Raw genomic sequence first — 23,584 nt, forward strand, 5'->3', positions numbered from 1 at the left:
TGAGAAAACCAAAGTGCCTTTATTATAATCAACATGCAGTTTACAGGGAAAACAATTCACTGATTAGTGTCTACAACACACATCTAGCTATCCCTGCAAAACTCTTTACAATTTAGGAAGGTAATTAAGAAATTATTACAATTAGTCCGTATTTATGCCTCAAAAAGAATCATGTAGAAAAAAAACAGCCCATGAAATGACAGAAATACTTTATTTCATAACCAGCAAGCCTCTATGAGGGATTTGCAAGCAGAATTAATCATGCATTAATGCAAAAACACAAACAGGGAAACTAATATGTATGTAAATAGTAAATACAAAGTGCAATGCTAATTTTCAGAATACATTCATCACACTTGCTAGTTATCCAAATAAGGTATCGTGTCATTTCTTTAAGTTGGCTGAGGTCTGCATGCTGGTTCAGTAAACTCGTTTCCTATAAAGAACTGTAAGCTAGTATTAATTCCCAAGTTAATGCCATCATGGCCGAACATGCAATAGTCATTGATGGAGTTCAAATTAGTTTACCAGAACAAGCTATTTCTCTGAGCTAGACAAATGTCTATGTATTTACATGAATGCACATTTGCATTTTAGTGTAAACATATTCGATAGCAAGTCCATTGTCAGGGACTGAAGGTCCTCGTTGACTCATAGTCCGACATACATTTGGGTTTGATGCCTTTAGCGTTATAGTAATCCACCACCTGGTTCGGGACTTCTGCCAGAACACTTTTCGCCAGGGCAGCTGGGGACGCCTGCCAATACAGACAGACAGAGAGAGAGGAGGAAACGGAATACGTTAAGAAGACTTTCGCATCACTGGCCATGCGTGACTCTTGCAGGCTGGAATTCACTGTTGAGCCTGATGCTGTCATAGGCCGAGCATAGTGAGACTGACGTGATCAGACAAGCTTGTACGGGGAACCCGAAAACTTCAACATAGGGTCCTCTGGGGCTTTGTTGACATATGAAAAGGGCTCACTTTATAATAAGGAAAGTGAACTTCTGTTTTTAATTTTATTCCCTACATTTGAACACTTTGTACTCCTTAAATGAGCTTTTTTTTTTGGTTCATTTCAATGGACATTGGGCTGCTCCTTCTAGTGTGCATGGTTTAGCCACCAGGGGGCAGTATTGCCATAAAGCCAATATACACTTAAAAATGCTGATCTGTTTTCCTTCCCTACAGCTGGATAGTTGTGGACTTGAGGATTACGTTTACCCGAGGATGGGTTAATTATATTGACCCAGCGGATTGGATCAAAGATTGGATTTGAGCTGTCTGGAGAGCTGAAGCCGGCTGCCATTTTGAAGTTGCGTCACGTTGATGTAAATTTAATGTAACGCTCTCGGGGAAAGTTTTTATCTCACCGCTGTAAATGACAAAAGCCAAACATTTACAACAGGCTCAAGTTTTCAGATTGGCACACACATCCCAGTTTCTTGCTCTCTATCTCAACATAATTCCCCGAGACAACGCACCATCAAAGTCCGCCCCCGCTAATTCCCCCCCTCCCCTATCCCTACTGGCGCTCCACTCCTTCCTACCTGATACATCCAACTCCGCCTGTCACACACTTGCTCGCTCCTCTTAATCTCCTCTGAAAAGAAACGACAGAGCAGAAAATCACCTCTCCACCTCTGTCACACACTCCCTTGCTCCCTTTTGTCATTAGCTCCACTCTCTTGTTGACCCTCTCCTCCGCCAAAACACCCACCCACGCTCCAACCGACCATGCCGCCACCTCCGACTATTTATTTCGACCACCTGCACATCCCGTTATCAATACTTTCCATGTTTATTGAGTCGCCATCCAGCAGACGCACACTCCCTGTTTGCTTTGAACGTAATTGGTTGATTTCGCAACCTGCCACAGAGTCAACTTAGCGTGACAAATTTAGTCAAACAGGGCCTGTCAAAGCCTGACTAAATCAATGCCAGATCACTGATGTGCTTATTATCACGCCCGCTCACCACATTTGATCATCCTTTACTTTGCTGAGAGTAAGGGAGACACCCACATGCTTGAAATCCTTGAAGGGGACAAACTGGACGATGTCTCGGAGGACGGGCTCGCCCTTGGGAGAACGCAGGATGCCGTCGTCGCCGTCCAAAATCTGCATGTCGGTGAAGTCGGCGTTGCCCACGCCGACGATGATGACGGACATGGGGAGGTGGGAGGCGTGCACGATGGCTTCCCGCGTGTCGGCCATGTCGGTGATGACGCCATCTGTCAGAATGAGGAGGATGAAATATTCCTATGGCAGGGAAGGGATGTGGAGAGGCATGTTTGATAAAAAAGTTGGGAGCAAAGCAGAGATGTAGGTAAACACAGTGACTATGAAGAATACGATTTTTTTTTTTTTTTCTCACCATGGCCTCTTTGGTGTGCATCTCCTCAGAGGCGGACGAGGCTACTTTCTGGATGATCGGTGCGATATTCGTGGGTCCGTATAGTTGAATCTTGGGAAGACAATTCTGGTAGGCCTCAACCACACCTTGGATCCCTGCGGCAGGCATACAAATACATTCTTCTCGTGTGATTATGCTACACTGCAAGATGACAGTTTTTTTTTTTTAATCCTCACAAAGCAATGATAGCACATCCAAGCTCACAGCGAGAAAGCAACAATGTGCAGAGAAGAGAACAGAAGCCCTTTTCACACATACAGATGAGTGTTATTTCTCTCTGTGTCTTGTAGCTTGAAATACTGGTGCTGCATAGTGACAAATCTCCCCAGTTGGATGTGTGTGCGTGAGATACAAGAGGAGAAAAATTGGCTCGACTTTCCGAGGAAGTGACATCGGAACTATTTCCATCCGGTGATGCATGAATGTGGCTACAAAAGCCAAGTACGGTCGATTGTGACTGAACATCTCACCGGCGCATTCGGGATTGTCTTCATCGAAGTTCACGGCGAAATCGTGTGACACCTTCACGCGGGCAGAGAAAACTGTTATGTTACATCTGCAACAAAAACTTTACACACAAACAGGCCACCTACCTTAAAGTCAGGCGGTATCAAAGCTCCAAAACCAAAAGCTGGGAACATTTTATCGCTGGAGAGATCATTGAAGAGACAAGAAAGAGAAAATAAGATGAAAGGAGTTGGAATTAATAATTTTGTGGCATGTGTGTGTCTCCAAATGAGGTGAATGGTTGGAGTGCTGGCTGTACCTGTCATAGTCTTGGCAGATCTCCCCCACGGCTACTAAAGCTTTGAGATACTCATTGGGTTGGTAGGGGTGGATGTAATGGAGGGAGCAGCTGTTTCGTGGATCCCCATTGGATGCTGTGAAGTCTATTGCCACCTGGGACACACACACACACACACACATGCACGAGCATACATAAAGTACGGCGGCAGCACGAGCGCTTCCCGTTTGGTGAAGATTCGATTTGACGGAACTCACAGTGAACTGGATTTGACAGCCTCCCATGATATAATCCAAGAACGAATACATTTTGATGATCTGTCAAGGGAAATATGTTTTAGGAGAAATCAAGTGGTTGCACTCGGAGGAAAAGTGTCAGCGAGTATAGCGACGTTCATTCGTTTGCTGGATAAGGCAGTTACGATTTACACCGGTGGAAAAAAAAAATAGTCCAGCTGTTTGGTTATTATTGAGGTTGTTAAATAAAATAACCGCGTCGGATGAAAGTGACCAGGGATGGAGTAAATCAATTGATAGACGATGTTAATAAAAAGCAGTTTACCTTACAGTGGTTAAGAAAGACGACTCCGGAGTTTCTGTAGTTCTTCTTTTTCATCTGATATTTCGGATTGATGCATTCCCACTGAATAGGGCCAAAGGATAAAAATGATTTAAAAAACATTTTGTGATTTTCGTGTTGTATAAGAATTTGCCTTTGTGAATTTTTTATTTCATATCTAAAAAGTCACTCCGAAATCAACAAAGTGCAATTTTGATGATGAGACTCAAAGAAAATCCTTGAATAGCATCTGTGTCCCTGAATTGATCTGAAAAATGTTTTTTGTGCGTGTCCCTCACACTGTGAAAGCAAAGTGAAGTGGAGCAGCATACCAAATGTTGCCATCTTTTTTTTTTTTAGTTGCTTCTCACAGAAAAAACAAATATTTACTCGCGGATGTGTATCATTTTTCTCACCTGCTTGCCCTCCTGCTCTGCCCTCATCTCCTTAAATGTGGTTTGGAACTCCCCAATAAAATCATGCTTTCCATTAGAGTCCCAGTCCCAAACGGTGCACTGTAACACACAGAGCAGCATCACCTGAGTAAACACACACACACACACGGACGAACGTGCGCGGGAAAATGCCATGTTGAATGATTGATAACGAGGTGTTGGTGGGGGGGCGATGGAGCGGTGAAATATTAATCTGAGGATGCTGAGAGGGATGTGGCCTAAGAGACACCGTGTTTTCCGTGTGTGTGTTGTGGTATGTTTGTGTGTGAGCTCCCAAAGGAGCCAGTGAACAAGATAAATGGCTGCAATCGCCAAGAAAAAGCAAGAGTCAGCAGGCCAACAGTGCGCTTAACACAAAAAAAAAACATTCTTTCATTTTAAAATAGCTCAAGGCAACGTTTGTTTTGTGGTAAAAATCGATAGAATGTAGCGAAAGGCAAAAACACAAAGAGCGCGCTGTGACCTTTTGAGGTTACGCTAACAACTAGCAATCACAACTAATTACTAAGCTTGATTGAAAACATCAACCACTGGTAATCCTCTTATTTCCCGATTTAAGTGTCATGTTTGCTGGTTGCGTTCTTGACTCGCCACTTGACGCTAATTTGTGTCACTTCAGCGACACAAGAAGGAAAAAAAACAAAATTTCATTCACTGAGCTTAACAATGGGAGGTAGAAAAACACAAAGATAAAAGCGACAAATTTATGCATTGGTGAAACCAAGGCGGTGGCGGCAAGATAGAAATCTGCGCCCTGCCATTTCTCACTATAGCGCCAATACTTCATACAGGTAGCCCGGGAAACGGTTGCCGATGGCGTCTATGTGTGTGCGTTAGCCCTTTCTTCCCGCTGTCAGGATCCATGCAGAGTTAAGACGCTCTGAATATTTAATGAGCGAGCTCATGTTTATTCATGCACCCAAGGATTGCGTTGGAAGTCGATGTGTCCACTCTCACACTCGTTTACACAAATCTATTCTGGCAAGCAAAGGTGAAAGTTTAGCAGTTGGAGCTCTTTCTCGCCTCTCTTGTTCCTAAAATAACACGGAGACATGAAATTGTGACCTGATGTCAACTCTTGGCTTATTCCTGCAAAGCAACTTTCTCCAAAAAACTGACAGATATTTTTAAAAAGAGACCTGCGTATCCCAAATAGAGCAATTTTATTTGATTGATGTTCCAATTTGTAAAATGACCACAAGGGGGTGATTGATACCGGTATTGATATCGATAAAGATTTGTTTCTCAACAACAAATAGTCTGAGAGAAAATTAAAGTTATAAAATATAAAGTGCATTTATTTGTTTTATGATTTCATAAGGATGATGTTAAAAAGGTAGGAATACACTCATTTGCATCCTGTGCTTAAAAGGAAATGGTCCAACCAATAAAAATGGCAAAAACAGAATAAATTATAAAAAAAAAAAAATGTTGACCATTTTAAAGACCGGCTATAAATAATAACGATCGCAGACTCACCTTTAGCTCTCTTTCCTGGTCTCCGCTGCAGAGCGTGTTGAAGGAAACTTTGAAGGATTTCCAAACGGGGCTCAAGTTGTTCATGACCGTCTGAATAAATCAGTCAACAACAAAAAAACAATCTTTTAATACTCACCAGAGATTTGATCATTAACTCCCCTTTGTGAGCATACCTCTGTCCGGTGTACAAGAGACTCACTCCCATCATCATTTATCCTAAAAATCTCCAGGAACGGATCTGACTTGCTGAAGAAGTCCTTCAAAGTGGGAAATAAATCATCATTCATACTCTAAAAGCAATCATTATTTCTCTCACTTTAAATTGTCCACCTCTCCCTTGGTTACAGTTCCCCTAAGGCACAAAGTGTTTGGATTAGTCATTCATGACTGTGCCTGTGTGCATGCACAAGAGGCTTGGAAATTAATATAGTTATCTCCACGCCTGAGATAGTAGGGGTTACTCAAGGTGTCGAATATCTCAGGAGGCCTCTTTTACATTCAACATTGGATTTGCATGTATTGTACGCCAACAAGGAACTCCCCACGAGGTGGTACGAACCTTGTCGTCGAGTTTACGAGCGCTGAAGGAGAGTTCCACGTAGTCGTCGTTACCGGACAGCTCCTCCGCCGTCACCTTTGGAGTGAAGTGAGAAAAGATGAGGGATGGAAATGATCACAATGATTGTCATCGTGAACGTGAGATGGGATTGTCATACCATGATGGAAGATTTTCCAGCAGTGTTTCCTTGTTTGAGGAGTGATTTGGTGAGCTTTCTTTGTGAGATGATCTGAAAAGCGATAGAGAAGATATTGAGTATTTTTTTAGAATTTATAGGAAATAAAAGCAGCCTTTTTTTTTTTTGCTAACGGTTGACAGATTACTTAAAGCATATTGTTGTTGCTTCAATAACTAATCTGAAAGTGGTGCAAAATAAACAATGTAAGCCACCATGTTCCCGCAACGGATTTGTGCCTCTGGTGTTTATCCGCTGCACTACCATCAAGCAATATGTGACTCCAATGAAAAAAAAAAAAAAAAAAACTCTTTACAAGACTTATATTGAAACCGCTGTTGGCTTTATGTTATTCAATTTCAGTAAACCTCTGGCTAGCACTTGAAAAATAAAATCCTCTTCCTTTCTTGTGTTAGTAATCCAAGAACCCAGCTTTGTTCTCCACAAAAAAAGCACATTTTATAGTTTGGTCGTCTTTGTGGCAAAACAGAATTTAAGATGCTCAGTTAGCATATCCTGAGGATTAGCTTAGGTCATCTGTCTTTTTTTTTTTTTTTTTTTAATGAGCGCGATGCCGATTTTCCCCTCTAATTGCCCTTGTTTAATGAGGGAAACTCCGTAATAAAATACACATTTAAATATTGATTGCGCTGCTATTAAGAAGGAACCACCAGATATAAATTAGTAGTATGAAAAAAAACGATATGGTCACTAGAGTGGTTCTACTTCACAGTTAATGTGCCCTTGAGCAAAGCACAGAATCCCCTTTCTTTTATTATATAGGATGTAAATGAAGAGATTCAGTGCACAGTCCTGAACAAAATTGGCTTTTAAGCAGCCCACTACAGCAAGCCAGGGCTCAAGGACATCTATCCCATAATGTTAGTGACAGTAGCTGACTTCAGGCAAAAAAACATCCCATTGGGATTCCATGCACTGCCGTTCTTTGCCTCCCTATTGCCGCAATAATAGGACACAATTGTGCGATGCACGATTAAAAAGCTCGGCGGACTGAATTGCAAATTGAGTCTCTTGTTTTAGTGCATTGCTGCATTGTATTAGATGTGATTTAAAATATTAATATCATTAGTCAGATTAGAAAAGATGGGAAAAATTATGCTGAAATCTAATCGGGTTTAACATTTGACCTGTCCCAAGGTGCACTCCATGGCCCCGAGAAAGTCAGCATCACGGAGGCCGTTGTTGCCCGAGCTGATGTCGTGAAGTTCAAAACGCAGCCTTTGGACTTCCTCAAAGTAGTAATCCACCAGAAAGATCTTGGAGAAGACCGGGCTGCTACTACTCCGGATCACCTCCGTTCGGTCCACCTTGCAACACACACATAAAATCCTTTATACAAATCTGATTCTCGTTATTTTTCTCATCTCAGTTATTCATGATATCCATCCATCCATTTTCTAAATAGCGCTTGTCTTTATTAGGAAGATGAGAATTTACATTCATGAATGCTGACTGACGTGATAAATTGTCACTTTGAAAATTGATGAAGCTAAGTAAACCTGGAGTCATTCTCCTTTCGCGTCTCCTTTCGTGCAGATACAAAAAAATGACTCAAATAAAAGATTAGTTCAATCGGAATTTTATTTACGTCCGCATGACTGTAACGCATAGCTCAAATAAATCGACTTTAACTGCACACAACCGTCCGTTATATCCTTAAAGGTGCAATTAGACACAATTCCGAGATGGCGGCAAGTGTTCCATTTTTATTGTGGTGGATTTTTAATGTGTTATTTTGTGGTTCCTCAGAAGTGTACAGGATGTCATTAAATATCCAGCACACTGCCGGTGCGCATTGATCGCAAATCGGCCGACTCCTCGGCACGGCGGCCGTTACAAATACAATTAGATAGCGCTACATTGTGCACACTTATCAACTAGCTGTTTGACTACACAGAGAATATAATTGTTCAAATGTTCTCCTCTCCCCAAGGAAGAAAGGACCAGAAGCATAAATCAGCCTACTGGGCTTTTGTTAACTTGTTTTCTCTCACACACACACGTTAGCACAATGTGAAGGTCATGCAAGCAGTGTATGTAGCATCTCATTCTCTGAAAAGATGGAAGTGTGCTGAGCAGTATGTTTTTGTTGTTGTTGTTAATGAGAATCCATTTTGATCTTTTTGCCGACATTTTTCTCTTTGGCTTAATTCCTGTAAAAGTCGAGGTAAGCCTGCTACATCAAGAATAATATTAAAAGTGAAAGTAGAAAACAGCTTGGGTCAAAAGATTGGATTTGATGGACTTTACCTCAAACCACTGGCCATGAGACTGCATCTTCAGAACCACGCAAGGGTCGGGCTTGGAGAGGGCGTCTCGGTCTGAGATTCCCCGACAGGCCACTCTCAGCTCCACTTTGGTTAGGCACGGAGAGCTGATGAAGCCCAGCGTGGCCTCTGCAGACTCGTAGATATTACTCATCGTGAATGCGCAATCACGCGCTAAAAGGAGAGAAGCGAGAGAAGAATAGATGTAATTGTGCAATTTTAGATGGATGGATGGACAGATTTCAATAATATCCAGTTAATTTTGCAATATTTAAAAAAGTCCGTCTTAAAATGCCCTGGAGAATCATCCATAAATGTCCTTTAATTACTCTAATAAATGTTAATGTGCTAAGATTTGTCAAGTCAGATCAATTTAACATCTGGTTAAAGCCAATATTGAATTTATTGCTGCTGAAGACAAATGGGAAAAAGTGCACAGATCCATTCTGCGGCCTCCAGCCAGTTTGTCTCACCCGAAAGGATAACCACAGGTCTGAAGATGTGCTAATGTAGATGGTGGAAAGTGAATATAAATGTGGTGGTCTGGTAACATCACCCTTAGGGACTTAAGCTCTTGGAACTGGGTCTGACTCTGACCTGGATCTCACTCCCCCCCCTCGTCCTCAATAATTCATGTTTCTTGGGTTTGTGTGTGTTGGTCGGTGCCGAGTATTTTTAGCAAAGTGGCGCCGAATGGGCTCACTGACATGCGGACATGGATGCAAGCTTAGGACAGATGTGTGACAACTGACACTTTTTATTTGGCTTTCGTAATGCTGCCACGAAAAGCAAAGTGAAAAATGTAATGATAGCCATAGAACAAAAACTGTGAGTCAGACAGATGACAACAAATTGTTCAAGTGAAGGAAAAAATCTCATTTTCGGTCGGCGACGGATTTTCTGTCAAAATAAAAAAAAAACTAAAATTGACACACTTTATTTGCCCACATAAAATGATATTGCAGTGGCACTAGGGGGCTTAACACTCATCTCTTATCGAGAAAAAAAAAGCCTCTTGCTCTGATATTGGTGTGTACTTCAACTAAAAATCAGAATTGATGTGTAATGTTTCTTCAACGCTCGTTCTCGCCGCACTCTGCCAATCAATCAAGTGCTCTACCTTGACTGTGTACACCCATTCACCTTTGACGGCGCACGTGCCCCTCTGACAGATGTGACATAAATGATTCAGTCACAGGAAGCATCAAGTCGACTGCTATTGCCCTTATTGATTATCAGACGAGGTGCAATGGTATTGCCTTTTCGTGGGATTTACTAAAGAGGCAGCGTGTCAAGGAACTCTCGGTGGGTTCATAGTCATGACTGAGAAGACAAAATCGTGTTCAGCTGACTGACAAGACACCCAAAATTGATTTCTGAGGATGGGTATCAGTGGTTAGAGATGAGGAGGAGGAAGAGAGAGGATTACATACGGGAGGGCAAGGAGGTGAAAGAGGATGAAAGAAAGAGAAGAAACAAGCAGTGGTGTGAAAAAAAGATTACAGAGCTTCTCTTTTTATTTCTAATTGAAGTAACAGCTTTTGAATGTCATGTTTTGTGCAGCTTCTTAATATGCATAAGGCCCACTAAACATTTTATCTAACTCCACCACATGATGACAAAATGTACATACGTTGCAATTTTTTTGCAAAGCATGCAACACACTTTTCATGCACAATGCAGAAGAGGCAGCTTGTATGCACAAAACTCACCCCACTGAGACTTGGAGAGAAGATCGGAGCAAGCCGAAGAACTTCCACGCTGCTGATGTGACAATCAGGGGCACCTACCTCGCCGTCTCCGGACCCATTTCCCTCCTCCTCTCGCACGCTTTTGTCTATCAGGATTTCAGTCACCCACAACACTGCAGAGCTGAGGATGGATGCCGCTGACAACCAAGAATTAGAACCGCATTCAAATTCCCAGCGGGCAAGCGCGGCGAGGGTGCGCTCCTTTCCCTGAGTTCACTCTGGATGAAAAATGGGAGAAGGAGGGGGGCGGTGCGCCACTTAACCGGAGTTTGTAATCCGCTGAGTCCACCGGGGGGCCGCGGGGAGCGCGCAGCATCCAGGGACCCCCACTCGACTGGCAATGCGGTGCATCAGCGTCATCTAGTGGCCACATGGGTGATAGCCTTACTTCTCCGATTCTCCAATTTGATTGGCTTGGATGCGCTTCAGCGGTTTTATAATAAGCAATGACCGCGCACCTGAGACCGGTTGGTGGTCCATAGAAAAGGAGCCTCCAGCAGCAAGATGAGTTTTCTGGGGAGGAATTAAAACTGGTCAAATATAGCACTCTCAAATGTGGCTGTTATTTAGATTGATCATAAAGTAGGCCATTGTATGCTATATATTTATAAGCTTTTTTTCCCCCTGTATTTTCTGCATTTGCCATCAGACACAGACTGGACACTTTCCAAAAAACAAATATTCTTTACAAATACAATACAGATTTTGTTTTATGGAGCAGAGTAGCACCCCACAGACAACCAAAATGGCTATTAAATGGAGTGAGTGGAGTATTGTGACTAAAGTATTACAATTTAATGAAACACATGTTGGAATTTGGGGAGCAAATGTAGGTCAATGCGTCTGATAGTGAAAAATACATCTGGTGAACATGTACTTTGGAATAATCTGTATTTCTATGAGACTTTGTGGTCACTCCATCAATTTTAATGCATGTACTGCAAGTTTGCCAAATGTGATGAAGATAAAAACAAACGATTTCGAAGAGGCTTATGATGTGTGGCTTTGCAGCATCAAACGATTTGGGTTTTAAGCTTTATCATGAGGTCACATGGACAATAGCCAACATAAAAGATCACACAAAGCATGAGCAAACACGTGCATGATTTTGTGCGTTGGGACGATAATGTCACGCTGATGGTGAGGTCATCCCGGATTTTGGAGTGAGTGCGCACCCCATCTTTGTGCGGTACGACCACGCCCCGGCCCCCACCGCGCAGTCAGTGCACCAGGCTAAAGCTAAGCTAACGGTACATCCGGGCACTCTGCTCCGTTGACAACCCTGCGAAGATGGCGACTACTGGGAGGAGTGCATTATTATCCTCCACCTTAACCGGATCCAAGACCACGCTGGAGAACCCGGAGGAGGATGACGGGCAGAACTTATGGTGCGTGTGCAATTTCTTTCGAAATACAGCTCATCGATAACGGGGATGCCTCGAGACGCTAAAGCTCAATTCTTCCGGCGAGGAGATTGGTTTGACAGCTAGCCGCCTGCTAACAAGGCTGGCTAGCATCAGCACCAGACTGGTGACAGTGGATCGAGCTTACTCAACCTGTTATTCAATCTAAAGAATGAATCATAAATAATTGTGGGATAATCGGGGTCTTATGTCTGCAGGTCGACTATACTGAGCGAAGTGTCAACCCATTCAAGATCAAAGCTACCATCCGGGAAAAATGTCCTGGTTATGGGTGGGTACTGTATTTGTGCAACCTATTAACTAAATTGCATACAAATAAATTGAGAGTAAATATCAAATGTGTCAGAGGTGACGATCTGTTGATGTTTGCACACAGGTGCATTACCTGAGTGTGGACTATAGTCTTGCAGTGCAAGTCATTGTAGCATGCTAGTGGCTATAGTGATGCTGTACAAAGGATGCCAACCTGGAAAATGAACATAAACGCCCTACTTTTGCTGCTGTACGCTCGGGCAGGGTTAAGCCGCTGCCTTGGATGGCGCGCAAGTTTATTGATGTGCAGCGTGGCAGACATGGCAGTCAAGTTTGGTTCTAATCAAAACATCAGCGCTGCATAGCTCTGTCGGCATGAGCGGACAGAGCACAGTTGACGCAGCCTTGTCAGCACAATAAAATTGTCTCTCAAAAATGCATTTTTTTTACTACCTGGAATGAAGGTGAATCTTTTCTCTCGCTTCATAAGCACCTGCGGCGTCCGCAATAAAGATCTGAAAAATAAGAAAACATCTGCTGTAAATTTGAAAACACAGAATATATAACTAAGTATGTAACTAAGTGTGCCCTTGTGTGTTTAGGGGAAGTTGGCTCGGGGAAAACCACCCTGGTTGCCAAGTTGCAAGGAGTCGAAGAGTACATGAAAGGTCGAGGTCTCGAATATCTCTACATCAATGTCCATGATGACGACATTGACGGTATTTCATACTATTTCATTGATCTCAAAATGTTTTTCTGCAATCTTCCCCTCCTAACTTTGATGTTTGTGTTTAGACCACACGAGGTGTAACGCATGGGTGTTAGACGGAGACTTGTACCACAAAGGTCTACAGGGAGTCGCCGTCCCGGTAGACGCCATCAGCAACACGTTACTGGTCATAACGGTTGACATGTCGCGGCCGTGGAACGCGCTGGACTCCCTGCAGAAGTGGGCGGCGGTCGCCAGGGAACACGTCGACAAACTACGAATCCCTCCGGAAACGCTGCGGGAGCTCGAGCACAGACGTGAGAAATATTCCTGTGCTTTAAGTGATGAAATGCTGACGATAACATAAACATCTGTGTGTAGTTGTAAAACAGTTTCAGGAATACTCAGAGCCAGGTAGCGGGGAGGACGGGACCTCGCAGAGAAGAGCCGAAGAGGAGGAAAGTGTGTTGTTGCCATTAGGAGACAACACACTCACACACAATTTGGGCATACCAATGGTGGTGGTTTGCACGAAGGTATGTTTACTCACAAAGTTCCGCATTGCCCTCTATCTGACATCAACCCGTCTGTCTGTCCCCTCGTAGTGTGATGCCATCAGCACTTTGGAGAAGGAGCACGACTACAGAGACGAACACCTGGACTTTATCCAATCCCACATCCGACAGTTCTGTCTACAGTGTATCCTTGGTTTGAAATTTGAATCTAATTTAGTTTGGGTGATTCTAAACAACAACCTTGACAGAGGTAACAGACGGAGCGTCTCTTATTTACACATCGGTGAAGGAGATGAAGAACCTCGATGTGCTTTATAAATATCTGGTCCACAGACTTTACGGCTTTCCATTCCACTGCCCTGCGCAAGTGGTGGAACGAGATGCGGTCTTCATGTAAGTGCGTGTGGATCTTATTGACTAAGGTTACGCTGCACCTTCTTGATTTATGTGCAATGGGTTTAATTTAACGGTCAAGAAAATAACCCTTTTAACCCTTCGCCAGTCCCTCAGGTTGGGATAATGAAAAGAAGATTGCAATACTTCACGAGAACTTCCAGACAATAAAGACAGACGACGGCTTCGAGGATGTGATCGTCAAACCGCCAGTCAGAAAGGTAGCGGTATCAGCTAAATAATATCAATATTGAATTCCTCAGTATTAGTAGCAAAGTGTTTTTTTTTTAAACGCCCATCAGATTGTCCATGAAAAGGAGATTCAAGCTGAAGATGACCAAGTATTTCTGGTAAAATTACAGGTAAGCAAACGTGCTAAATATTGCTAAAGTAAACAAATAATAAGATGATTATTTGGATTCTTTTCTGTAGTCACTGCTCGCCAAACAGCCAGCTGTTACTGTTGGTCGACCAGTGGTAAGAGTACTTTTATTTTTTTCTATCTTACTTGATCTGACCCACAAAAAAACGGATTCCATTCACAGGACACGACAAGCAGAGCACCTAGCGGTTCTCCGCGGACAAGCAACCGTTCTGCAGCCGCCAACGTCGCCAACGCCATGCCACAATCAGGTAGGCAAATCTGCCACAATGAGGCAGTTAAAATTATTCTTTTTTTAAATGCAATTTTTTTGCAGGTCAAACCAGTGAGGGTGTCTTGGCTAACTTCTTCAACAGTCTACTGACAAAGAAAGCAGGGACAGGAGGAGCCGGAACGGCAGGAGGTGGCAACAACACGCCGGGGACAGTACGCAAATCAGGTGAGAAGGTTTTTAGGACTTTTGGCTTATGTGAGCATCCAGTCTTCCCACAATCCTGTCATTACTCATCCCTGCCTATTTAATACTCGATTTATCACTCCTCTCTTCCAATCCCTAACATTTTGCAACATCATCACACTTCAGTTCTTGTATCAGTAAAATCGTTTTGTTTTTTTTAACCGCATTCCTCGTTTTTGCTCCTCAATCTCACTGTTAACGTCACTCACATGTGTGTGTGTGTGTGCGTGCGTGCCCCAGTCAGAGGATGTTGGCCCCGATAAGGTGTGTGTGAGCAAGACAATCTTGGATTATCGTTGCTCGATTATTGCTCTTCTATTCCCGTCTCCTTGCTGAGCCTTTTATGACAAACCAAGCATGACGGAGCCAACCGCAGCTGCACCCATTTTGCGAGCAATCCAGTATTTGCATAAATGTAGAGCTAAGCACTTATTTAAAAAAAAATTAAAAAGTGTTATTGTTTTAGGGCATGTTGCCTTGCATTTGTTTGCATTTACCTGTGCCACACACATTACACATGATTCCAAATATGGCTGGCCAACCCGAATACTAAAATATCTTTAATTGTACCTTGTTCAAATGGTGATTAAAAAAATATATATTTACCTGGAGTAATAATAATTTGCTGCCCAATTCAACGAAGGTGTTCTTATTTTCATGTGTAAATGTGCATCCCTCCAACGCAATGACTTGGAATTGTTTGGTTAATTATTGCACTGGCTGATAAAGTGACGCATGCTCGAAGAATGAAGAGGTGACTCCCCCCCCATAGCAAATCTAACGACTTTTTTTTTTTTTACTGCTATGGCTGCAGGCTCAAAACTGGGCCTGAGCGATGTACAGGCGGAGCTAGACCGCATATCCAACCGAGAGACGGACTTGGACTTGCCCAATGCCAACGAGACCCCCGCCACCGACGGCCAAGACACATGAAGACCATGGCGCTTCAATCCACCCTGTTCTACTTCTCTCCTCCACCTCAACCACCCTCCCTCCCTCTGCTCTGACACCTGGAACAAAAAAATGGTGGACACCTAGTTTTTCTACCTGTCATCTGTCACCCTCCACATGAAGACTTGTCCCATCTTTCCGTACCGTATTCCAAAACCTACCCCCACCCTTCCAAATCCTAAATGGCTGTTACACTGAGGGGAGGGGGGGGGTCACTGTTCATGCAAGAATGGTTACATGTGTAAGGGGGACCAACATGGGGCTGGAATGATTCATTGCAAGACTGATAGTGAAGATGTTATTCCATCCATTAATTGTGATGGTTCACTTAGTGTTTTTATTTAAATGGTAGAAACTGCTGAAAGACATTTTGAAGAAACTGCACTTAGATAATAGGATTGTTTGGCCAGTGACTTAGGCAGAGGAAGGGAGTGAGATGAAACAATATTGCCTGAAACTATAGTTTTTGGTTTTTTTTGCATTTGTTTTTTTAAAGAAGGGATAAACATACCTGTGTGAATGTGTGTATGTATATGAGAGAGTGAAATGGATAATGAAGGACATAAGTTTAACCTATTTGTATGTTGAAGTTCTATTTGCAAACCAAAAAAAGAACAAACTATGCTCTACACTCACTGAAATACACTACACTGCAAAGTTAAAAAAATATATATATTAGACTTCAGTCTAGAATGACACACTTTTTGACATTTGACCAAACTCCCTTCATGACACTTAGATAGGAACTACAAAAGGCTGGTGAGCTTTACTTGGGCAGAATGACGTACCCGATGACTTTGTAGGCAAGGTGGTGTGTGGCCAGAAGATGTCCAACTATGGTCGGGTCACATGAAGAATGTACAGCCATCGTCTTGCTGATTGGTCCTGTTATTTCAAAGCTCTGTGTCGGCGTTTGTATAATCAGATCTGTAAGGCAGTCAAATAAAGGTATTTATTCGGAGTCATTCATTGGATGTCTTTTAATGTTGATGATTTTTATAAGAGTATTGCTGCTGTTAAAATGTCAATGTGCTATTCCAGTTTTAACAAAATTAGGCCTTGTGGATTTTTTTTTTTAAAACTAAGTGCAAATCCACACCCAAGGCAAAGTTTCACTAAAGTCAAACAACTTATTTTGAATCTGGATAATTTGTAGCACGGTTGATGTTACTATGACAACCTGCAAATTGATGTACTCTTATGGACTTGTTACTAATGAGTCACATTCCACTCTAATGAGGATACCCCACCCTTTTCAACAACCAGAGCAACCGCATCTTTTGTCACTGACTACGCCTTTGAAATGTTCTTTTAAAGAACGATAAGTATCACCTAATTGCGTAATTTTCAGACCACTTTAAAAGCGCACTATTTTTCCGACTGCGGCAGAATACTGTACTGTCCATAAATTTTCCTCTCGCCATCTTGTTGCTCGATCCGTGCAAGCGGAAGCGATCTCTTCGGCGGAGGAAGAGCGGGTGTGGTTCGGACTTGCTCGCTTGATTCACTTAGCAGCTCTTCAATTTTTTCACCCAAGCAAAGGGAGATTTTCTTCGCAGAACAAGAACAACGGAGGTGCCACTGGATTCTGGTAACGATATCTTCCTTTGTATAGTTCGCATATCCGTATTTACACCGTGTCACTTTACCGATTTTTGCAGAAAATCATCTTTGGGCTAGGGAGGGGGGCTCCGGTGAGGTATTCTGATTTTTGGCTGGCACCACGGCAGGTTTAGTATGGTGGCGCCCGGATCTACTTTTCAGACGTCCTGGCTTGCAAAGCTAAAATAACAGTTTAAAAATCACGATCGCAATAGTAGACTCGATTTACACTTGTGACAACCCTTAGTAGTTTTACTGCAAGAGATCGCTTCTCATCTTCGACACAGAAGCTTCCAGTTGTGTTTGTTTACCTTTGCTAGTAATCCTACTAGCGGTTAGCACAGTCGAGGTGAGCTAACGATGATCATCGTAACGCAATCAAAAAAAAAACGATCGCACGATTAAATGGCCGGTGTTGAGCTTTGTTTTAGGTACTCTGTTGCGTGTGTGGTTGTCAGGGGGAGTCATGGAAGCAAAAGCGGGGCGGAGGGGGGTAGTTTCCCATCGGAAACCTCGGCAGGCTGCTAGGTCGGAACTTGGCCGTGGTACGGGGGAGGGGGAGAAAAAAATGCTTTTGAAGTGCTCTACCGCTCAATAGTGAATTGTGCTAGTTCGGGCCTGGAAATACCCACCGCTTTTGCTTCCTCGGTTAGAGGTGGAGACTCTGCATTTCCCCCCCACTCTCAGTTACGACAGCGAGCAAAACAAGCGTTTGAAGTCGGGGAAGACTTGACGCAGGTAAATCGGTGCAAAGGGCATGCGTGGCTTTCCGATCCAGAAACGCTGCAATCGGGTGTGACTTAACCCGAGTGGCGTGTTGGAGCAATCTTTGAATTGCTTCTGTTTGATTGTTGTTTCTTCTTCACAGACCTAGCTGCTGTGCAGGCCGAGGGCAGTCGAGAACAATGGCTACCCAGTGTAAGTTTAGAAAAGACTCATTTTTAGGGGTGAACCGATACCACACTTTTTACTTACCGATACTAAATACTTAAACGTGACACATTTCACTGACTTTTGGGAGTAACAACTGGCAGTTTAACATCCAACACATTTCACTTAAAACAAACTATTTCTGAACCTACAACATGACATTTATGATTTATTTTTTCTAAACAACAAACTACTTTGTGTGCAGGTATTTTTTTTTCCCTTTGAGACACGTTATCGTAACACGACACTATGTAACCTTTGTTTGAGCTTTCGAGCGAGGGTTGTTTTTAGTGTGCGGCATCAAAGTTATGGTTCCTCTCAAGGGACCTTGATGAAACCACAAAAATGTTAGATTGCTAACGTGGGTCTGAAGTCTTAGTTTGGTATGTGCTCTACCTTGGTTTGAAGTTGGTACAGTCAGGAATTGCAAAGAAAATTTCTTGTCTGAATGTTTTGTACCATGCTAGTTTTTGTCTACTTGTTTATAATAAAGACCTGAAAAGCTTGATTTGCAACTTGTTAAATTGTCTTTTTTTTTTTTAGCTGATTTGATGGAGTTGGACATGGCGATGGGAGACAGTAAGGCTGCAGTGAGCCAGTGGCAGCAGCAGTCTTACCTGGACTCAGGCATTCAGTCCGGAGTCACCACCACAGCACCGTCTTTGAGTGGCAAAGGAAATCCTGATGTTGAGGAGGATGATCCCACTTTGTACGACTGGGAGTTCAACCCCCCCTTCACTCCTGAGACTACAGGTACAGCACAAATTTCATCTTTCCATCACTTTGTCGTCATGATGTTTTCTTACCGCAGACATCGAAGGTTACGCCATGACCCGTGCCCAGCGGGTGCGTGCGGCCATGTTCCCTGAAACCTTGGAGGAAGGCATCCAGATTCCGCCGACACAGCTCGATGCCGCTCAGCCCACTGCGGTGCAGCGCCTGGCCGAGCCCTCTCAGATGCTGAAGCACGCCGTGGTCAACCTCATCAACTACCAGGATGATGCCGAGCTGGCCACTCGGGCCATCCCCGAGCTGACCAAACTGCTTAACGATGAGGACCAGGTATGTGGAACTAGCTGTGAACCAACCAAAAAACAGACTATATCACTGACCGTTGCCTTTCTTCTAGGTTGTGGTGAACAAGGCAGCCGTCATGGTGCACCAGTTGTCGAAGAAGGAAGCATCTCGCCACGCGCTGATGCGTTCGCCGCAGATGGTGTCGGCGGTTGTCCGAGCCATGCAGAACACCGGCGATGTGGAAACTGCTCGCTGCTCTGCCGGAACCTTGCACAACCTCTCCCACCACCGGGAGGGGCTCCTTGCCATCTTCAAGTCCGGAGGGATCCCTGCCCTGGTCAAGATGCTGGGGTTAGTAACTGATCATCGGATAAACAGGGCTTCAGTGAATCGATATATAATCATTTGAATCATCTTTCAGGTCGCCAGTGGACAGTGTGTTGTTCTACGCCATCACCACACTGCACAACCTCCTGCTGCACCAGGAAGGAGCTAAGATGGCGGTCCGCCTGGCTGGAGGACTGCAAAAGATGGTGGCTCTTTTGTCCAACACCAACGTCAAGTTCCTCGCCATCACAACTGACTGCCTGCAGATTCTTGCTTATGGCAACCAAGAAAGCAAGGTCTTGGATATATTTTTTTTTTCTCTCTACATCTACACATTTGGAAAGTGGTTTCTGATTACTTACATGTAAATCTGTCCTCGTCGTAGTTGATTATTCTGGCCAGTGGTGGTCCCCAAGCCCTGGTCAACATCATGAGGACCTTCACCTATGAGAAACTGCTATGGACCACAAGCAGAGTGCTGAAGGTCCTTTCTGTTTGCTCCAGCAACAAACCTGCCATAGTAGAAGCTGGTAAGTTTATTTTCCAGGTGTAAAAAATGCAAAAGTGCAGTTTATCAGGTAGTTTTTTTTGTAGTTGTAGTTTGCTACTACACATGAGTGTGCTTTACTATGTGTAGGAGGCATGCAGGCCTTGGGACTCCATCTGACTGACCCCAGCCAGCGTTTGGTCCAGAACTGCCTCTGGACTCTGAGGAACCTTTCGGATGCCGCCACAAAGCAGGTATACCACACTTGGTCTTCTCGAAAGACAGTTTTTTCTCATGCGTCCATGACAGGCAATGAGAATGACCAAATGTGACTCAACCTTTTCGTAGGAGGGAATGGAGGGCCTGCTGGGAACCTTGGTCCAGCTTTTGGGAAGTGATGACATCAACGTGGTGACATGTGCTGCTGGCATCCTTTCCAACCTGACCTGCAACAACTACAGTAACAAACTTATGGTCTGCCAGGTACAAGGCTTAATTCTCATATTTAATGGAAGGAAAAAAAATTGGTTGGGAATCACTGACCGAAATTTTGACGTCATGTCTCAGGTTGGAGGTATTGAGGCCCTTGTGAGGACAGTACTCAGGGCAGGAGACAGAGAGGACATCACAGAACCAGCCGTCTGTGCCCTGCGCCACCTCACCTCCCGCCACCAGGATGCAGAGATGGCCCAGAACGCCGTACGCCTTCATTACGGCCTTCCCGTGGTTGTCAAACTCCTGCACCCACCATCTCACTGGCCGCTCATCAAGGTCATTTACTTTTTCCGCAAACAGCTATCTTTAAAGTTCTCCTTCGCTTTCAATCCTAATGTTTGTTCGTTCACCCCCCACCCAGGCTACAGTCGGTCTGATCCGCAACCTGGCCCTTTGCCCGGCCAACCACAGCGCTCTTCGTGAGCAGGGAGCCATTCCACGTCTGGTCCAGTTGCTTGTCAGAGCTCACCAGGACACCCAAAGGCGCACCAGCATGGGAGGCAACCAGCAGCAGTTTGTGGTATGGAACCAGGGCACGCTAAAAGCATTTTTGACCTCATACCGATGTTGGGCGATATGACCTTTAAAGTACAGAAAGACTTCTTTCATGTCGAGTCCCAAAGGTGGGGCGAGGCGAAGTCAGTCAAATATTTGTGGCTTGGAAGAACTGCTTTGCTACTGTTTATGACAAATTTTAATACATTGATTAATTAACGCTTTCTCCGCCATGTGTGATTTAATCAACAGGAGGGAGTGCGTATGGAAGAAATCGTGGAAGGCTGCACAGGAGCACTGCACATCCTGGCACGGGACGTCCACAACAGAATTGTCATCAGAGGACTTAACACCATTCCACTCTTTGTCCAGGTTGGATTGGACATCAAAATTAAATTTTAATCGCAGTACGTTGACTGTTGTGCTCCTGTCCAGTTGCTGTATTCTCCAGTGGAGAATATCCAGCGCGTGGCTGCCGGCGTGCTATGCGAGCTAGCTCAGGACAAGGAGGCCGCAGAGGCCATCGAAGCCGAGGGAGCCACCGCGCCGCTCACCGAGCTGCTGCACTCTCGCAACGAGGGCGTCGGTAAGTGGATTTGCTCCCCGTGAGTCTTAACCTTCTAGTAACTGTCAAATAATTGTTCCTCCTCCTCCCTGTAGCCACCTATGCCGCAGCTGTACTGTTCCGTATGTCCGAAGACAAGCCCCAGGACTACAAGAAACGTCTCTCGGTGGAGCTGACCAGCTCTTTGTTCAGAACGGAGCCCCTGGCCTGGAATGAGGTACTTATGAGATCTTTTCATATGAGTGTTGAGCTGGTTCTATAAAAACATTGTCAGCATGTTATTTTAATAAACAGTTATTACTTGTTGAAGGAAATTACGACTCAAGTGTGTTCGTTCATACATGGTCTATTTTTCTTTTTTTATCCCACAGACTGGAGATCTTGGATTGGATATGGGGGCTCAGGGAGACCCTCTGGCCTACAGGCAAGATGGTGAGAGCTATTTCACAATATTTTTTGTATTTTTGTCAATATCAAGCCCTCTTGTGACAGCCATCACAAATACACACTGGCAAGGAATTACTGAAGACCCCGATAACCCCCCTGTTTTCTTTCAAATGCAGATGGAGCGTATCGGGCCTACCCTGCAGGCTACGGTCAAGACACCCTGCTGGACCCCATGATGGAGGGGGCCGACTACCACGCCGACGCTCTGCCCGATCTGGGCCACCACACCGATCCTCTCCCAGACCTCGGTCACAGCCAGGACCTGATGGACAGCAACCAGCTGGCCTGGTTTGACACCGACCTGTAGGATTGGTGAGAGCGACCGCTTCCACCCCCCCAATACGCAACCCTCCCCTTTATAGGCAATTCTAGCTTTGAAAACAACTTAAATGGCAGCACTGTTGAAATGTTGTCCTGTGCTCTTTTTCAGTTGTGTTCTGATAGAGCCTGCATTGTGATTGGCCTGTAACCTGTATTGTCTCAAAGCAGCGTTTTGATTGGCTGTGTAAAGTTTTGAAGGTAGAGGAAGGAACAAGGATTAGTTGGAAAGTGCCTGACACCAGAAAACAAAGAAGATGGATGCCATGGGAATGTTTTAGCAAGTTGAGAAAAAATTTAAGGGGGGGGGGCTTCTGTGACATCATAAGGTGGTCTCGGGCAGGTTACCTGTTTGGTTGAATGCACATGAGTTGGATCTTAAAGTTGCTAACACATGTTTTAGCCTTGCCTGTATTATCATTTTTCAGTTCTACTTTTTGTATTCTATTTTTTTTTTTAATTTCTTTTTTGTATTACTCATTCTCTGTCATGGTACTGACCCAGCTTGCCTTCACACTAGCCATCTTAATTTTGTCTTCAACGCTAATCATTTGTATTTTTTTTTTTTAAAACAAACGTATATTACATGTAGTGTTAAGTTATAGTGATATTATACAATTTTTCTTTGGTTATGGTCGAATGTGTTAGAACACTAATAATCAGTTGTACTCTGAATTAAAATGTAACATTGTGTAGGTTTTTTTTATAATCAAAAATGGAGGATGATACATTCTTAATATGTGCTTCTTGAAGCATAAACTGTCAGTGTCACATGTTCTAATGAGATCACAAATTGTGGGATTTGTTGGGGATAAATCTAGAGAAAAGTGTTTTATATGCATTCACTGGTAGGTTACTATTTTGTATGCTATCATTGGGTGTGAGAGAGAAAAGTAGTTGGCGCTACTAAACGGTAGCCAGGTTGACGAACCAGTTGAGATTCCTGCTGTGTTTCTATTGGAGACGAGGTTGTGACATGGCTGAACAATAAAGTCATTTTATTTCATTTTGTCTCTGTCTTCCATGCTTCTATTAAGTAATGCTGAGTCTTGTCTTTTAAAACTAGACAAATATTTTTATCAGTTTGTCCTTATTAATTTACATTAGAAAAATCTCATGGACCAACTTGTCAAAGGCTCAGTGATGCAAGTTTCTTATTATGTCAGTAGGTGGCGGTAAGTGGCTGTCAATTTGCAAGAATCCAAAAAGAACTAACAACCAGGGTTAAAAACATCTTACATTATGTACATTTCATATACATTTTGACACCACCCATTCATTTCTCACTCATAGAATACAATTGATTTTAATTTTTTTAAATAAAAATGGTCAGCAATGTTTATTGTACTGTGTGGTAAAATATTTCTATAGTATAAGAATATGAGCAATTAG

General features: G+C 43.6%; 3 protein-coding genes across 10 annotated transcripts; 2 read left to right on the forward strand and 1 right to left on the reverse strand.

Moving 5' to 3' along the window:
- Positions 1-17,673, reverse strand: cpne4b (copine IVb). Of its 7 annotated transcripts, none has more exons than XM_088366217.1 (21): positions 17,423-17,671; positions 16,298-16,436; positions 12,556-12,617; positions 10,885-10,939; positions 10,388-10,644; positions 8,659-8,849; positions 7,536-7,715; positions 6,370-6,441; positions 6,213-6,287; positions 5,827-5,910; positions 5,654-5,743; positions 4,136-4,234; positions 3,723-3,803; positions 3,419-3,478; positions 3,183-3,316; positions 3,010-3,064; positions 2,887-2,938; positions 2,378-2,511; positions 2,026-2,262; positions 1,552-1,604; positions 1-758 (listed from the first exon to the last, which is right to left on the reverse strand). In XM_088366217.1, exons 6-21 carry the CDS (start codon positions 8,827-8,829, stop codon positions 563-565), a joined length of 1,773 nt encoding a protein of 590 aa, XP_088222343.1. In that variant the 5' UTR covers positions 8,830-8,849; positions 10,388-10,644; positions 10,885-10,939; positions 12,556-12,617; positions 16,298-16,436; positions 17,423-17,671; the 3' UTR covers positions 1-562. The 7 variants fall into 7 exon arrangements, with proteins under 7 accessions (XP_088222343.1, XP_088222341.1, XP_088222344.1 ...); XM_088366215.1 differs by having other exon boundaries at positions 10,388-10,786; XM_088366218.1 differs by having other exon boundaries at positions 10,815-10,939.
- On the forward strand, positions 11,564-16,478 carry dync1li1 (dynein, cytoplasmic 1, light intermediate chain 1). Its single transcript, XM_088366222.1, has 13 exons — positions 11,564-11,814; positions 12,048-12,121; positions 12,705-12,821; positions 12,898-13,128; positions 13,193-13,347; positions 13,417-13,510; positions 13,584-13,719; positions 13,829-13,940; positions 14,022-14,081; positions 14,152-14,196; positions 14,265-14,352; positions 14,418-14,540; positions 15,373-16,478. Exons 1-13 carry the CDS (start codon positions 11,717-11,719, stop codon positions 15,489-15,491), a joined length of 1,452 nt encoding a protein of 483 aa, XP_088222348.1. The 5' UTR covers positions 11,564-11,716; the 3' UTR covers positions 15,492-16,478.
- Positions 16,937-23,198, forward strand: LOC148379906 (catenin beta-1-like). Of its 2 annotated transcripts, none has more exons than XM_088366211.1 (17): positions 16,937-17,100; positions 17,980-18,029; positions 18,585-18,794; positions 18,853-19,103; positions 19,171-19,409; positions 19,480-19,681; positions 19,771-19,915; positions 20,023-20,126; positions 20,221-20,355; positions 20,440-20,643; positions 20,729-20,887; positions 21,115-21,234; positions 21,298-21,448; positions 21,523-21,644; positions 21,799-21,859; positions 21,991-22,186; positions 22,305-23,198. In XM_088366211.1, the coding sequence occupies exons 2-16, from the start codon at positions 18,017-18,019 to the stop codon at positions 22,179-22,181; spliced, it is 2,307 nt and encodes a 768-aa protein (XP_088222337.1). In that variant the 5' UTR covers positions 16,937-17,100; positions 17,980-18,016; the 3' UTR covers positions 22,182-22,186; positions 22,305-23,198. The 2 variants fall into 2 exon arrangements, with proteins under 2 accessions (XP_088222337.1, XP_088222339.1); XM_088366213.1 differs by lacking the exon at positions 16,937-17,100 and adding an exon at positions 17,704-17,849.
- Positions 23,199-23,584: the final 386 nt, after the last annotated feature.

This window comes from Syngnathus floridae, chromosome 21 (assembly GCF_059516105.1).
Source record: "Syngnathus floridae isolate MCC-2025c chromosome 21, RoL_Sflo_1.0, whole genome shotgun sequence".
In the NCBI taxonomy this organism is placed as follows: Eukaryota; Metazoa; Chordata; class Actinopteri; order Syngnathiformes; family Syngnathidae; genus Syngnathus; species Syngnathus floridae.

Bases quoted from the DNA above. Each gene is read 5' to 3' on its own strand.
- dync1li1 (XM_088366222.1), top strand. From the start codon at position 11,717: ATGGCGACTACTGGGAGGAGTGCATTATTATCCTCCACCTTAACCGGA. The intron at 13,348-13,416 runs GTATGTTTACTC...GTCCCCTCGTAG, and splicing joins TGGTGGTGGTTTGCACGAAG to TGTGATGCCATCAGCACTTT. The intron at 13,511-13,583 runs GTATCCTTGGTT...CAGAGGTAACAG, and splicing joins CCGACAGTTCTGTCTACAGT to ACGGAGCGTCTCTTATTTAC.
- LOC148379906 (XM_088366211.1), top strand. The intron at 18,795-18,852 runs GTACAGCACAAA...TTCTTACCGCAG, and splicing joins CTTCACTCCTGAGACTACAG to ACATCGAAGGTTACGCCATG. The intron at 21,235-21,297 runs GTTGGATTGGAC...GCTCCTGTCCAG, and splicing joins CCATTCCACTCTTTGTCCAG to TTGCTGTATTCTCCAGTGGA.
- cpne4b (XM_088366217.1), bottom strand. From the start codon at position 8,829: ATGAGTAATATCTACGAGTCTGCAGAGGCCACGCTGGGCTTCATCAGC. The intron at 6,288-6,369 runs GTATGACAATCC...TTCACTCCAAAG, and splicing joins CTGGAAAATCTTCCATCATG to GTGACGGCGGAGGAGCTGTC. The intron at 3,804-4,135 runs GTGAGAAAAATG...GGCCCTATTCAG, and splicing joins CAGAGCAGGAGGGCAAGCAG to TGGGAATGCATCAATCCGAA.